Here is a 17300-nt window from a genome sequence, read left to right as displayed (position 1 = left end):
TTCATTGGTAGAGTGTAAAATCTATAAATTCAATATCAAAACTATTATTTTTGTATTTAAAAGTTGATTAATGAGTTTAATGAACATATTTACGAGCTAACTGAGCTTGATTTATTTATCTTAACGAGTCTCATTAAACGAGCTCAAATGAGCTTTTATCAAATCGAATTTCAAATAGTTCGTGAGAAGCTTGACTCATTTATACTCCTAGATAGATTAAAATTTTAATTTAAATAGATAGGTGGAATAATTACATATCAAAAAATTCAAAGTAAATAGGTTAAACAGTTTATTTAAATAGAAAAATAAAATACATTAATTAATCTTGAACGACACAATTATATAACTTAAATATTACAAATATATTAAGTAAAAAATAAAAAACAGCCGAACCGGCAATTAATTGGCCCTTGAACCGTAACCGGCCCGGCTGGTCCGGTCTGGTTACAGTTCGGAGCTCGGGCACTTCATCCACCTCTTGGAAGCTGAGACTGGCAGGGTCAACGTTTTCTTTGTGGAAATGGAGTTCAGTCAAATTGATAGAGAAAAAATAAACAACATTACAAGTTCTTGGGCATCCAGAACACTCAAAAAAGGTAGGAAGTAAAGGAGAAGAGAACCAACAATACATTTGCTTAATATGCTCAAGTTCATAAAGATTTCATTTTTAACTGTTCTTCTTACCTGCAGTTTAAGTTCTATGAACACATTATGAGCAGATTATTATTATTTATTATGCTCAAAACAAAACAACTTAGAATTGTAGTTCTCTGATGTTACATCGTGAAAGGAAGACAAGGATAAAGAAATAGGAGTTGCTCCATGACAAGTGACTACGACCCTTTTGCTACTCCCTTTTTTCTTCTCCATCTTCATCGTCTTCTGGAGTTGTAGTCTCTTTGTTATCTGATGACACAGAGAAACTCCAACTGTCCTTGTAAGGGTATGGTTCTGTTTTAATCAAGGATTTGTTAGCCTCATTGACGAAGTCCTCACCACCATCATCCGAATAGGCATATCTGATAGAAAATGCAAAGGAAGTAATTAAGATCTTGTCAAGAACAATGGTCATATGGATTGATACGAGCGAAGAGGATTTACCTCAAGGAGTTCTGAGAAGGTGCCAAGAGACAACAGATGACACACAGCACAGAGAAGGAGAGGACCTGCCAAAAAGCTGGAATCATCCATGCACTCTGCCACTTCTCACCATATGCATCTGTTGCCTTGAAATACAACTGCATCATCATAATTTTATCTTAGTAACTAAATGATACGTAGTCCTTCATTGTATGAATACTGATGCTGAAATTATCTATTGTAGGATAGATAGTAGGTAGGTAGATTATTTGTGTTTTGTTTCATGGATCATCATAGTCGAGTTTAGGTTCAGAGAAACACAATATTTACCTCAAAGGCTATCCAAGTAATTGATACGATAACGGTCACGATCAAGGCATTAGTGAATTTCCGGTAGATGTCTTGCTTCCCAGTAAATCTTCTTGCCTGTAAACAATAAAAAGCCTAGACCAATTGATACTTGAACACTTTGAGGAATAGTATTGAAATGAATACCTGAAGTTTTTTCGAGGTTTTTGACAGAGAAATAAATATCCAGATGATAAACATAGCATCTAATATTGCCACAGGCAGAGCCAAGATTAAAATTGGCTTCCAAGGAACATCGCTAATGGTCCAGACATTCTCCACCAATTCGAAGATCTCTGATGCTAGGAAGAATGCTCCACCGAGCAAGGCCACCTTAGAAGTAAAGCCACCAAGAGTAGGCCTAACAATACCATATCCCATGGAAACGATTAGTATTAGCAGACGTGAGACTGTCTGTTTTACAGCACCAAAAGTTACTGCCCAGAAGGTGATCCCCTTCGTTCGGATGCCAGTTTCGTTGAATTCAGCATACTCGGAGTACCATAAGGCCATTTCGATCATTCCTAAGGCGATAACAAGTGTTATACAGTTCTGCAGTGGCATGACCTCTGTCCAGAACCTTGCATACTGGGAAAACCAATACACTGCAAGTATCAAAAAGGCAAGAGACATGAACCCATAAAATTTGATGAGAGGTTCCATCCTTCCAGGTAGATATCCAGTAGGGTTCTTCCATATAGTCTTCCCATCAACTTCAAGCCCATCAAGTGCTGGATCACAGTAAATGAAATACAGATTGTACATCCTGGTCTTCGTGACATGTAATGTTTTGGATAATAATGTAGTCTCTAGATCATCTACTTTGAAGGATGCAGAAAGTACTTGTGGCCAATCAGGGTAACTATTAGATCGGCGATAGATGATTGTTCCTTCAGTACAAGAACCTAGCTTTGCTAGATCAGCTGTGCAACATATGTCCCGTTGACCTCCATAAGCTGAACCACCAATTTTCTCACGATCCTCCACATCAAAGACAATTGCATTGACAGATAAGGAAGTTCTAGTTCCAAAAGTTTTTGCCTTAGCAGCAGCTTCCATTGATCTTCTGAATTTGATATTTTCAAAACTGTGTTTTAGGAAGAAATATCAAGATTCGAACTGAGAAAATGAGTTGTAGTAAATTTTATACACATGAATACAATGATCACCAATCCCTTAATGGTTACAGCAATTAGATTTGCCCATCTCTCTCTTATCGTTTCCTTCTTGGCTTGCAGAAGAAACAAAGTTGCAAGAAAAGTTCATCGGTTCAGGTATTGAAATTGGAAGTGATGACACCAACCAGTAACAAGTAACACAAACTTCTTTCGTTTAAATGTTAATTCATTGGAAAGATTGGTGTTATAAACCCTAAAGTTATAGAGTTTAACTCAGTTGAATCATCTGAAACTTTCATTTTAAATAATCGATTGCATTAGGCTGTCAAAAAACTCAAAGTGAAGAGGCTCTGAAACTCAAAGAACCAAACTTGCGCTCAATCGAATAGTCCATGAAAAACCATACTTCAGACACAATCACAAATTAGAAAAATACAAGTAAAGACGTCATTTTTTATCCCTGAGAAGCAGGAAATCACAAGGATAAGAACAAATGGGGAAAAATGAAGAGGCTCATTGGATTGCCAAGCGCAGAATCGAAGAGGCAAGAGAAGAACAAATTACCGGATGAAGGAGTTCATCGGAGCGGAAGCGTTGGCGGAGGAAGCAGGACCATAGAGCCCCTCGCTTCCGCCGTGAAGGATAAAGGCATTGCCTTCGGGCGCGAACCTCCGGCCTCCATACTCATGGATCGACCCCTCAACTCTGCGGCAGCTGAAGAAGACGCCGGCGGAGGGTAACAAGAATAGAACCAAAAGGAGACCTCCACACGCCATGGGAGAACCTCCGAGACTGAGAGGCAGCATCTGCCTCCGCGACGAGCCAAACTGAGCGGGGGGAACGCGAGGACTAGGGAGTCGGATTCAGGTTGACTAATCGAGCGCGGGGATTGGCGGCGTCGAAGTTCGTGCTCCTGCTTGGCGAACCGCGAGGGACATTATAGAAAGGGAACTACGAGGATAAGAAACGCGCAGAGAGCGCGGGCGACGACTCCACGTCACGTGCTGAACACGCTTTCCTCTTCATTCTTCCAATTCAACGATGAGGCTCAGTTCTTTCATAGTTCCTCGTATTAGTAGGTTACTGAATATTCCAACATGCCCGTTGAAATTTCAAGGAAGGGTCACTTCAACCTTTTAAGGAATTAAACATCAAACATTAAGTAGAGTCAAAAGTAAAAAAAGGCGTCTCAGTTTTTTCCCAAGGGAACCCACTTTCCTTTTTTTTAATAAAAGACACCCTTATAAAACATTATGGTTTATAATTTTCCTTGTGACAGACCTGACGTTGCGGTATTTGTGATATTTTTGTTTAGGATGTATTTTATTTGGCAGTTTTAGAGATGTGAAATAGGATTGATTACTTTTTATTGATATTGGAAATATGTCACATTAGGATAAGGTAACGTTTTATAATTTAATGAATCTTCTACCTCTTTGATGGAGTGGTTAAGAGATTATCTATAATTAAATTCTTCACAATTTATTAATGAATATAATTTTTTTGGTATGAATAATTTATCCGTATGGGCTTGGATGTTTTTATTTGGATATTCGGGGGTGACGGGCCAATAGCGAATGTGAGAAAGATAAATCTATTAAACTTTAGAACATCTCTCTCGCATATTATAAAAATTATCTACAAGTGAATTTATGCTGAACTTTTTAGCAAATTTCTCAATATATACTAGCAAATTATCATTAAGAAATTCATCTGTCATCTTATTACGAAGTGTAGTCTTGACTATATTCATAGCAAAAAAAAACGATCGCTCTATGGTAGCCGTTGAAACTGGAAGTGTGAGAATAAGTGTTGCGACTCTAAATACAAGTGGATAGATTTATGATTTTTTTAGTTTTCGCCAACCATTAGCATAAATCAGAAATAGTTGTCATTGTTCTAAAATCAGGAAGTTACCGCACATGATCAAAATGCTCAAATTGAATTCTTAATTGTAGCATCTCCCTTGGATTTAATACCGAGCTAAGAATAATCAACTTCATTGTGTTGTCGTTGAATTTGCTATTCAATTCTTGCAATTTAAAATCTATCACTACATTAAAAATATCAACTCTATAATGATGATTTATTGTAATTTCATCTTGTTGATGACAAACCCTTCCTCTTGCAATATATTAGGCATCGAAATCTGGTATAAGCATATTAATTGCTTGACTAAAAGAGTTTACATTCACAACCAATTCATTCCATCCATCATCTCTCAATTTTTGAATGAGCAACTTAGTAGATGAAACAAGATGTATTGCATTCAAAATATCTTGAGACTGAAGTTGCAAAGCTTGACAAAGTAAATTAGAAATCTCCAAAATCTTCCTCATTAGATGCAAAATAAAAATAAATTCAAAAAAAAGTTAGCACCTGATAAGCTACGTCAGCGTCTCCATGCTGAGCAAGTGTAGTTCCATCCTCAAATGATATTCAATAAAATTTCACATGTTGCACTTTTATCAAACTAGATATAGATTTCAAATGAGAACTCTAACGAATATCACCTGCCCTTTGTAAAGAACCAATTTGATTAAGTTATTTCCCACTTTCAAGCTCATTAATATTAATTAAATGAGCAGTATTTGAGGCGTGAGCGGCTTTTAATTGGTCATTATGCTTGCATGAGGCACTAACAACATTGATAATAGAGCTTAACTTGGTAAAAAAATGATGGACAGAGATAACTTCCTTCGACGCAACAACTAGTACCAATTGAAAATGATGTGCAAAACAATTAACATAATAAGGGTAAGGACATTCATCTAAAATTGAAGCTTGCAATTCATTCCATTCACCACACATGTTGCTTATGTTGGATATGTTTTCCTCAATGGAAAATATGGGTATATGGATCTTCAGTGTTGAGATCCAACAATTGGGTCCGGTTAGTCATCTCGACGATGAGTCAATGACTCTAACTGGTGGAGCTCGGTATGGCGATGTGGACCTTGTCCCATTTATACTCTCAACATCCCCTTTCAGTTATCGAAGTACCCCTTCGGGTAAGAGACATACCTTTCTTGGTATCGTCGCTACCGACCTAATCTTGTCGATTGTTAAATCATCCCTTCGAATATCGACACAACCCCTTTGAGTAAACTCATCCCTAAGGATAAGAGTATTAAGATCAAGGTGAATGTTAGACCTTCTTTCCTTAAACGATATTGCCCCGCTCAGGTGCTTATGATTTATTGGCAATCGTTTTCCAAGATACAACGACTTGCATCTCGAAATAGGAGCACTCCAAATTTCAAACCCTGTCAAACTTTCGAAGCCTTGAAACTCTTAAGCGAGGAGAGAGAGAATAGAACACAAGAGGAGAATTCGCAACTTGAGAATTGAGTAAGAATTGAGTGATTTGAGTAGAAGGAATGAGGTTTATTTTATAGGGATGAAGGGTTACTCTCAAGAGGTGAAAGGATATAGGATGTGTCTTTTCCCTTAAATCTTTTTACTTAAACCTTTTTATTAAATATTTTCATTATGATTAATTTAATTGATTAATATGATTAACTATTTACTTAATCTATTGTAAATATTAATTAATCAATTAATTAATATCACAATGATTAATCTTTTAATCAATTAATAAATTAATCAATGAAATTAATTATAATTTCATACCCTTCAATAGTTCCATATACTCGAGTTAGCGTTCATCCATGAATCCACGTTGTATGCGAATCAAATTTTCTTCCGATCATACCGGAGCAACCCTTCATTAACCATTAATCTCTCATTCACTTGAAAAATTGGTTTACGATGGTCTACTCACGAAATAGCCATCTTATCCCTAGAAGTCACCAAACCAATTTTTCAACAATCCCCCACATGAATGGAAATTATGGGTAAGTTTCAAATCTCAAACAACAGTTTCATCGGAAGACTATTGCATCAGGAAAGGTAGCTTATGGCTTTGAACCTTCCGTAGTGGAATACGATTGGATTTACTTGGCTGCCCAATGAACTATGTCTTGAATTGTTCAGCCGTTGGTATAAACCAAGACAATCATATCCACACAATAGCCCCTAGGCTTTTACTAGTTCTCTATCATGTCTGTTTTGGCCATAGACAAAGCTTGAGATTTATAAGTGTTTCATTGAAACGGTCCGTCTTCATATTTATATAAGTGACCTCCTATTAAGAGTATCCTGCAATACCCTATTATACCCTTTATGGTATAATATAGGAATCATTAAGAACTTTTGTTCATCCTTTACTCATTTCACAGGTTGCACCTTTTATCTCCAGGAATGAGTTAGAGTAATTTCTCCTAGGTACCTCAAATCTTATAGCTTAGTTGTCCCTTTTGAACCATGATCTTGGAATCTCCAGTCAACATGGTTAGGTTACCACTACTCGATTTAAATATTGAGTTTTAGACTCACTCCCCTAGACATGCAGTATAATTGATCTTTTGGTAGGCCTAGCGGATCCACACAATTCTTCATATTTAATGGAGATTTTACCACTAGAGATCTATTGTTTTAATGGTATTAAGTCATTTCAAAACTTAGCATTTTACACTAGCTAGTGCCCTTCTCATAATTTCTTAGATACAATAATGTATCATATATATTGGCACAGTGGCTAACCCCCACATTAGAAGGTTCATGATTTTTCAATGTCTTATAGAGATTTTTTATTTCTATCTCACTGAGGCTTGTGGTTTACCGAGAGGATAATTTCCCCCACAATTTTCATGATAACCCTAAAACTTATCAACATAGCTTTTATCATTTCCTCAATGTTTAAGTCACCATTGTTGAATTGAGGTGAATGTCATATAGTCAATTATTGGAATATTGTTCTTCCTTGAGAAACATTCCTTGAGCAATATCCTACATTCTCTCCCTCAATCACCATGGATGATCTTGCTTAGTTGATTTTTCCAACCACATTTCTAGTGTTTATAAAACACTTCAAGGGCCTCAATCTTACTTAAAAGCAAGTCACCATAATTTCAATCTTTTGATTTTACTGAGTTAAAACTGTGGTTGTCTAATCAAGATGATGATCATGATTACACTTGTTGTCAAAAAAGTGCTCAATCTAGTATGCATCACTTGGTCTTCCAATTTCACTGAGTTAGAGCTATGATCGTCTACTTGGAGTGTTGACCAGGAAAGAGGTATACATCCCTTGGTCTTCCAATCTTATCGAGCCAAACTTGTGGTCAGCTGATCGGAGTGCTAACCAAGATTGTATTTACTCTTCGAGAGACACTCGACTCAAGAAGTATACATCGCTTAGTCTTCCAATCTTATCGAGTCAAAGTTGCGATCATCTGATTGGAGTGCTGACTAGGATTATATTACTTTTCAAAAGATACTCGACTCAAGAAGTATACTTTCCTTGGTCTTCCAAACTTATTGAGCCAAAGTTGTGGTCGTCTGACTAGAGTGCTGACCAATATTGTATTACTCTTCGAGAGACACTCGACTCAAGAAGTATATATCTCTTTGTCTTCCAATCTTATCGAGTCAAAGCTGCGGTCGTCTGATTGGAGTGTTGACCAAGATTGTATTACTTTTCAAGATATACTCGACTCAAGAATTATACATTTCTTGGTCTTCCAATCTTATCGAGCCATAATTATAATCGTTTAATTGGAGTGCTAACTATGGTTGCATTTACTCTTCGTGAGACACTTGACTTAATTCTTAGTCACTTGCAACACATGCAATGCAATCCTTCTAACTCATCTGTTTTGACCTCAACTTAGGTCTTATTGAGTTAGACTGAAGTCTAGCTTTTTTATAAGTGGGTTTGATCTTTTATCTGAAGACTCATTAGCCCTCTTTTTGGATAGTTTAAACTCACTATCCACAACTTTGTGACTCTAGTCAAATGACCCCCACAAAGCCTTGACCATCACCGTTATATTATACCCATGGTATAATTTTGTTATCCATCCTTTTAAGGCATGGTTCTCACATTGGAAAATTCTATTCTTTCTTGCAAGTAATTCTCCCATCGCTTGAGATTCACTTTTAGATGTGCTAGGACATCTTTTGATGGTAACCTTAAAAGATATATTTTCTTTAAGTAATACAGTGTCTTTTACTTTTATTGCTTGAAGACAATTACAAAGAATTTCATAAATTTTTTCTCCGGTAGGAGTGGGACCCACGGTCGCCATCATCACCAATATCATCTTAAGATTGTTGGATATCTTTTCTCGAAGAAAAATATGGGTATATGGATCTTCAGTGTTGAAATCCAACAATTGGGTATGGTTAGTCATCTCGACGATGAGTCAATGACTCTAACCGGTGGAGCTCGGTATGGTGATGTGGACCTTGTCCCATTTATACTCTCGACTCCCCTTTCGGTTATCGAAGTACCCCTTCGGGTAAGAGACATACCTTTCTTGGTATCGTCGCTATCTACCTAATCTTGTCGGTCGTCGAATCATCCCTTCGGATATCGACACAACCCCTTTGAGTAAATTCATCCCTAAGGATAAGAGTATTAAGGTCGAGGTGAAGGTCAGGCCTTCTTTTCTTAAGACGATATTGCCCCGCCCAAGTGCTTACAATTTATTGGCAATCGTCTCCCAAAATACAACGACTTACGTCTCGAAATAGGAGCACTCCAAATTTCAAGCCATGTCGAACTTTCAAAGCCTTGAAACTCTTAAGAGAGGAGAGAGAGAATAGAACCCAAGAGGAGAATTCATAACTTGAAAATTGAGTAAGAATTGAGTGATTTGAGTGGAAGGAATGAGGTTTGTTTTATAGGGATGAAGGGTTACTCTCAAGAGGTAAAAGGTTTCTTCCAAGAGGTGAAAGGATATGGGATATGTATTTTCCATTAAACCTTTTTACTTAAACCTTTTCATTAAACCTTTTTATTATAATTAATTTAATTGATTAATATGATTAACTATTTACTTAATCCATTGTAAACATTAATTAATAAATTAATTAATATCATAATGATTAATCTTTTAATAAATCAATGAAATTAATTATAATTTCATATCCCTCGATAGTTCCACATACTCGAGTTAGCGTTCATCCATGAATATAACTTGTATGCGAATCAAATTTTCGTCTGATCATACCGGAGCAACCCTTCATTAACCATTAATTTCTCATTCACTCGAGAAATTGGTTTATGACGGTCTACTCTCGAAATAGTCATCTTATCCCTAAAGGTCACCAAATCAATTTTCCAACAGCTTGCACTATTATATTACCCTTGAATATTTTGAACATCAAGAATATGACGAGATTAGACAAAAAAGATACATTCTTTCAATGTTGATGCAATGGTGTCTTTAACATAAACAACTCCAAAGAAGCACTCTTGCACATAACCATCTTTGTCATAAATCTCAAGATAATTGACTTGCTCCTTTTTAGATTCATCTCGAGCTTCATCAACCATGATACAAAATTTTGCATTACCAATTTCTTCTCGAATGACATTCTTGACTTTAGCGGCCAAGAATTGCAAAATTTGTTTTTGTGTTGTTGGTGATGTATATGATGTATTTCGTGGAGCTTTATCCAAAACATTTGCTACTTTATCATTGTAAGAGGCTATGAAACTCAATAGTTCTATAAACTTTTCGTAATTGCTTGATATAATAGACTCATCATGACCATGACCTCTGAAAGAACATCCTTGAAATTTAAGCCGTCTAGTCGCCTCAATTAAAGCTTTCAAACGAAGTCTATTTTCAGCAACTTCTTGAGATGTGAATTTCTCAAAACTTTGTACAATATGTATTTGTTGATTCATGAGATCTTCACAAGCTTTCTCAGCATTTCTGTGAGGTGAAGTGAGATCTTTTCCAATATGTGCCAAAAATGCATAATTTTTCCCATCTCTTACCTTCTTCCATGAATGAAACCCATTAATAATAAATGTATCTAATCCAGAAGGTCCATCTTGAGTATAGAATAGATAACATGGTAAACAAAATGTAGTATTTACAATAAGAGAATATTCCAACCAAGATGGAAATAACTTAAACCATGATACCTGAAAATTGCTAAGATACTTTTTTCCCGACTTCGAATACTTTGAAAGCATATATTGATATGGACCAGCTTTAATATAATCTCTTCTAACTTCATCACACTTGTAAATGGAGTACTTCCATATATGCGATTGTAATCCTAGATCACACTCTAATGATTGAATATCAAACCTCTCATTGATTTCAACTCTTAAAGATTTAGCAGGGTGACTTTTAAAATTCAAATAATCAATGTTTGTAGCTGAATTTGATTGAGATGTTTGGATTTCATTATTCTTTCTTTTAAAGAATGCATTAATTGTTTGTGATTTTTTCATCTAGAAAAAAGATTTATCCAAATTTGAATAATAATCTATAAACCTTTAATTTAATCAATAATCTTTGGTTTTTTCATCAAGAAAAAAGATTTGCCCAAATTTGAATAATAATCTATAAACCTTCAATTTAATCAATAATCTTTGGTTTTTTCATCAAGAAAAAAGATTTGCCCAAATTTGAATAATAATCTATAAACCTTCAATTTAATCAATAATCTTTGGTTTTTTCATCAAGAAAAAAGATTTGCCCAAATTTGAATAATAATCTATAAACCTTCAATTTAATCAATAATCTATTAAAAACAACAAATAATATGAGAATTAATTTGCACATATTAGAAATCAAAAAACAACCGGAAATCAAGTAGTAAAAAGGTTATTCACTCATCCAGCAATCTTGTCAATCCATCTCTAGGTCAACACGAAAAAAGTAAATCACGGATGACTACTAGTCATTAGTGCAAGTGGCTAAGGTACGGGGGAGGGCATGATCGAATGCGCCGAGTTTCGACTCCAAGATCTCATATGGCAACACCCCATACCTCAACCACCGTACAACCTCGAGGAGAGTAAAGTTAATAGGAAATCAAGAAACAAAGTGAATAGACAAAAATAATGTCAAATCTAAACAACAAATTTAACCAATTCTAATCAAGTTTAGACTCTCAGTTTAGTACCTTAATATTTTAAATCTCATCATGTATTTCAATTTACACATGAACTAAACAAAATCTAACAACCAATAAGACATTTTAATGAAAAAATCAAGTAAATCTCATCATTATTTCAATTTGTTGGTAGGTTATTGTTACACCAAAGATGAGAGATTGCTTATAATTATATCATGAATATAGTAAAACTGTAAAAATAACTTTTATGTTTTTCACATACAAATATTTTCAACCCATTCTCAAGACTTTAATAGATAGTCAGATAGAAACGGTAAGAAAAAAAATTGAATACAAGGTGAGTTTTATTTTCTACCTACTAGAAGAAATTTTAGTATTTCTAAAATTGATATCCAATATTTTTTCATATTTATAGAAAAATAAAGATTTAAAAAATAATAAAAAAAAATTCTCTCAGCAAATCAAAATCAAATTTTTATGAAGAAACAAAGAAAACTAAATCAAAATATCAAATGAAGAAACAAATAAATAAGGTCATATACTTTAATCAATCGTGAGTTGAGAATATGAAATTAGGAAGACTCAAAATTCGAAGAGAACACAACTTGTAATGGAGGCGGTCACGCGGGGAAGACAATGAGTTGGTGCCTTGGTGGTAGGGCTTTCTTTATATTTGTTTTATAATTTTATACTATTTTTATATTTTAATTTATAAATTTTACTTTTAAAACATAATGTTTCAATTTTAGATTTAGGGTCGGAGCCTATATAATATAAATACTAAAAAATAATATCTAATATATATATAAAAAAAAGTTTGGGGGCCCAAATCTCATGGTTCGTCCGTCCTTGTTTACCCTCTTACACCCTACTACTATTATTATTATTATTATTATTAATTTCTATCTAAATCTTCCCTCTAAAATCTAAATTGAGTAGACACATTATAATAGCTATGATTCGATAGTTGTTATACATGTTATAGCGGTTGATGCGGCGATAAGGGGAGACCCACTTAGTATGGGGTCAACCATTAGAGGGAGGTCAAAGTCAAGATGATCAATGCTCAAGTGTCAAAGGACCGAACAGAAGATAAATATAACGGCTGGTCAGGACAAGTAGGGATCGATTGGCGGGGGATATGTCCGAGCGGACAATCCTTCAAACTCGGGAGAATATCATGGGCAGACGCTCAAGTCATATTATCAAGACGCTGAGGGAGACCGAATAATTTATCCGAATGGAGGAAGGTAGGTTACTACAGACCACACGGAAGAGCAACTGAAGTTAACAGAGTGGAGGACTCCTGGCCGAACGGCTACCCACTCAGCCAAGCAACGGGACCTGACAGTGGAAAAAGTGAAGTCCTGGCCGAGCGGCTAATCCGCTCGGCCAAGCAATAGGACGGTGGTCCTCGTGGCATCCTTCCGTAGGATATAGTGGAGGGCGTGGCTCCGAACATGTTGGAGAACATGGCCACGAATGTGTTGGAGGGCGTGCCCATGAACATATCAGAGAACGTGCCCACGAGAAGCGCGCACGTCGCCCATCAAGGTTCTAAATAAAGGGGAGGCCATCACCGGTGGAGGTACGCGTGATTTACTTTTTGCGCATAATTCTACTGTTGCTTTGCTTCTGCTCCACATTCTAGTGACTGACTTGAACGTCGAAGGGCCAACGCCCTGGCCCGGCACTAACGTCATCTGTTTTGCAGAGTGAAGCAAGGTCTACGCCCGGTCAGTGAAGCCGCCACCTCCCAGCTTTCCACTCGCCAGCTTTCGGACAGAATCATTTTGGAGCTGTCTGTGGGAACGTAACCTGCATAAAAAACGAGGAGATGGAAGACGTTGGATGACACCATACGGTGGCGCTGACACAAGAAGAGTTTGACGCACTGATACAAGCCCGAGCAGCGAAGATAGTGGAGCAATAACAACAAGCGCTTTCCGAGCGCCAAGCACCAGAGCCTGCGACATCAGTTGCAGGTCAGTCGGTCGAACGAGTAGAGCAAGCAGACCAAAAAGCCGCTCGAGAGTAGACCAAGAAGCAGATTGGCACCTATAGAGAAGCCCCTCATGCGCCGATCTCATTCCATCGTGCACTATTCCGTACTCCATCAGAACATATGAAAAAGAAAAGCGCCAAAGGAAGACAGTTAGCCCGAGCGGATCAATTAATAGTTCTCGCAAGGGATTTTGGACGACCCTCTGCCGAAGCATTACACCCCACTGACAATCGGGGAATATAATGGAGCAACCGACCCAAATGACCATTTGGCCAAGTTTGATAACTCGGTCACACTTCACCAGTTCACAAACAGGGTGAAGTGCCGAGTTTTCCTCACTACGCTATTCGGATCAGCACAACATTAGTTTAAACGGTTGCCGAGCGGCTTGATCCATGACTTCAAGGACTTCCGAGCAGTCTTCCTATATCACTTCGACAGCAGTCGTCGCCACCAGAAGATGAGCGTCAACTTGTTCTTCCTAAAGCAAGGGCCCAGGGAAGTGCTGAGGTCCTACATCCAGCGCTTCAATCAGGTAGCGATGGATATCCCGATGGTCTCCTCTGACGTGTTGGTGAATGCCTTCACCTAGGAACTCAGGGAAGGGGAGTTCTTCCAATCGCTCATTCGCAGGCTAGCTACCGCGGGACTTTAAACATCTTCAGAGGAAGGCCACAAAGTACATTAACATGGAAGAAGCCCAAGCGACAAGAAAAAGAGAGACGCCCACCGAGCCAGCAATCGCATCTGAATGGAGATCGCTGAGCAACCATCAATTACCGAAGGGACCTTGATCGGGTGGACCCCAAGCCAACCAAGAGCCCAGGAATCATACCGTACAGCATGTGGCAGCTGATCGTCTGAAGGTAGCACAAGGCAGGGTATGGACGGCTCTCTTCTACTCCTTCCACCAGTCGACGACACACAACACGCGGGACCGCTATGATCTAAAGTCGATAACTAGCAGACCAGCCTTGCAAGGATATCGTCGTCGATCATCATCTCCTGATCGATGACAACGGGGATGACTTGCAAGGCGAAGGGAAGAAAAGAGGAGGACGGTGGAGCCTGTTGGTTGCTACTCGGAATATCGTCCTAGTTCCCCTGTACAAAAATTTGTACAAGCATAGAGCTATCCTAGCTACCCATGTGCTCCACTAAAGTTAAATTTGGATTGTAAATGATGCTTAACATTATTAATCCAAATTTCCCCTTTAGAAGTTAAACTTGGATTGGGAACGAAACTTAACATTCTTACACCAAATTCAACTGATGAGATCTTCCTAAGTTAAACCATATTACAGAAGTTATAAAATATCTATTTCTAAGATCGACTTCCAAGTTAAACATAGCGAGACACTAGGCCTTCTTGGGTATGAGATCATCTACCACTTCCTAGAGAAAGCCTCACAGAGAAATTGGATATTTAATTTCTTACAGTAAACTAGGTTTAACTATAGAGACCTCAATAGAAGCACAATATCGAAACATGAAATTGAAACAAAAATCGATAACTAAAACCGATAACCTCTTGTGTTTGGTTTTTCAAGATCTATACAAAAGATAAACTAGTTATGATGCAGAAACTAATAACTAGTTATATCTTTTGTAATTATAGAGCTCTTGATCTTCTATTGTATTCCTCTCCTTCTCTTGGACGTCGTGTGAGTGACGATCTACCAAGATGGAATCCACCCAAGCCTTCTCTTCTTGCTTCCAAGTTTCGGACACCAACAACCTTCAAGGATGATGAGTTCCGGCCACCAACCAATCTTCAAGGGATGCTAGGAAACAATGCCTCCTTTCTCTACTCCTCCTTCAAGCATAGGTCGGCCACCAATATCTCCACAAAGGTTGATGCCACTGGCCACCAAAGAAGAAGAAAAGGGGAAAAGGAAGGGCTGACCACAAGGAATAAGAGAGGAAGAATAATCGATGTGTTCTTAGGTGAGACACCCCCTCCTTCTCTTTTATATTCCTTGCTCTTGGCAAATAAGGAAAGTTTTAAACATAATTAAAACTTCCTTATATTTCTTACCAATGACTAAAAAGGAAAGTTTTAAAACAAAAAATTAAAACTTCCTTTTCTTCTTGTTATGGTCGGCCACCCCTTTAAATCCAAACAAGGAAAGTTTTAAACATGAAATTAAAACTTCCTTACTTGTTTCCGGTAAGAAATTTTAATTAAAAAATTTCTTTCTTTAAATCCCTTGTTGGCTGTAAAAGGAAAATTATATAAATTAAAATCTTTCTTTTAAAACATGTGGATGGTTGCTAAAAAGGAAAGTTTTATCAAAAATTAAAATATTCCTTTTAACTATAAATAAGGAAAGATATCAAACATTTCTCTTAATCCTTTGTAGAAAGCTATAAAAGGAAAGATTTAAAATTTTAAAAACTCTCTTTTTAAAATCATGGCTTCCACATAAGGAAAGATTTATAATTTAAAAACTCCTTTTAATATTTATGTGGTCGGCCACCCTTGCTTGGGCTCCAAGCTAGGGCCGGCCACAACTTGGCTCACATCTTGGTTTGGTTTGGTCGGCCCTAGCTTGGGCTCCAAGCTAGGCTTGGCTGGCCACCAAGAAGTGGGTAAGAAATTGGGTTTTTGGTGGATATAAGACTTTATAAATAAGAGACTACAATAGAGACCGAGAGGAGGAATTGGTTTTGGTCTCCCGATGAGCTTGAGCTTCCCGTGTTCGCCCCGAACACCCAACTCAAATTCATCAATAATATCTCATTGCATTAAAGAATTATTATTGCACTACCAAACCAATATCATATTACAATATGAGCTCCTTCTTATCATGAGTGTGTTAGTCTCCCTGTGTTTAAGATATTGAATGCCTACTAATTAAATGAGTTACTGACAACTCACTTAATTAATATCTAGCTTCAAGAGTAGTATCACTCAACTTTATTGTCATGTCGGACTAAGTCCACCTGTAGAGTTTACATGACAATCCTTATGAGCTCCTCAAGGGGGCATCATCAACCTAGATTACTAGGACACAGTTTCATTCTACAATCCACAACACATCATATAAATAATATCATTTCCCAACTTATCGGGTTTATTGATTTAACGAGCTAAATCACACCCTTTGATAAATTAAAGAAATAAATATTAAGTATACGTGTTTGTTATTATATCATGATTAAGAGTATGCACTTCCATAATAACAGAGGTTTTGTTCTTTAGTATAGTCAGTATAAAAAGAAACTACCTCAAATGGTCCTGCTCAATACACTCATAGTGTACTAGTGTAATTTATTAGTCAAGATAAACTAATACCTAATTACACTACAATGACTCCAATGGTTTGTCCCATTCTATCTTGGTTGTGAGTAACTGTTTATAATTTATAAGGAACTGATAACATGAACTTCTGTGTGTCTCCTCACACCATGTTATCTACAATATAAATTAAATGGACAACTACACTTAGCATAAATGTAGGCATTTGACCAATGTGATTCTTATTCCTAAATAAATGTTTATACAAAAAGCTAGGCTTTTAGTGTGCATTCCAACAAAGCCATGCCATTATCAATCCCCTCGGAGGATCGTCTGAGCTTCTGCCGAGCGGAATAGACCATCAGAATGGGATGAGGAAAATCGAAGCAACGTCGCTTGGGAAGAAATAGGAATGATCGTCGGTGGGACAACCGACGGTGATTCTAATCGAGCGAGGAAGTTGCACACCCGGTAACTCGAGATCCACGCTGTTGGCTGCAGCAAGGAGAGAGCCAGAGGAACCGAGATCATCTTCGGCCTGAAAGACTTAGAGGGAGTG

The 17300-nt window shown here is 37.2% G+C and overlaps 1 protein-coding gene across 1 annotated transcript; it reads right to left on the bottom strand.

The window, feature by feature from the left end:
* Nucleotides 1–653: 653 nt before the first annotated feature.
* LOC121975377 (transmembrane protein 87A-like) lies at nucleotides 654–3526 on the bottom strand. The gene is made up of 5 exons (XM_042526991.1): nucleotides 3111–3526; nucleotides 1576–2515; nucleotides 1411–1506; nucleotides 1102–1238; nucleotides 654–1019 (listed from the first exon to the last, which is right to left on the bottom strand). The coding sequence occupies exons 1-5, from the start codon at nucleotides 3350–3352 to the stop codon at nucleotides 848–850; spliced, it is 1587 nt and encodes a 528-aa protein (XP_042382925.1). The 5' UTR covers nucleotides 3353–3526; the 3' UTR covers nucleotides 654–847.
* Between the last annotated feature and the right edge of the window lie 13774 nt (nucleotides 3527–17300).

This window comes from Zingiber officinale, chromosome 4B, assembly GCF_018446385.1.
Source record: "Zingiber officinale cultivar Zhangliang chromosome 4B, Zo_v1.1, whole genome shotgun sequence".
Taxonomy (NCBI): domain Eukaryota; kingdom Viridiplantae; phylum Streptophyta; class Magnoliopsida; order Zingiberales; family Zingiberaceae; genus Zingiber; species Zingiber officinale.
The sequence above is the reverse complement of the archived record's forward strand: the minus strand, read 5'-3'. Positions and strand labels throughout refer to the sequence as shown.

Bases quoted from the DNA above. Each gene is read 5' to 3' on its own strand.
- LOC121975377 (XM_042526991.1), bottom strand. From the start codon at position 3,352: ATGCTGCCTCTCAGTCTCGGAGGTTCTCCCATGGCGTGTGGAGGTCTC. The intron at 2,516-3,110 runs GTAATTTGTTCT...CCTAAAACACAG, and splicing joins CCGATGAACTCCTTCATCCG to TTTTGAAAATATCAAATTCA. The intron at 1,020-1,101 runs GTAAATCCTCTT...ATTTTCTATCAG, and splicing joins CCTTCTCAGAACTCCTTGAG to ATATGCCTATTCGGATGATG.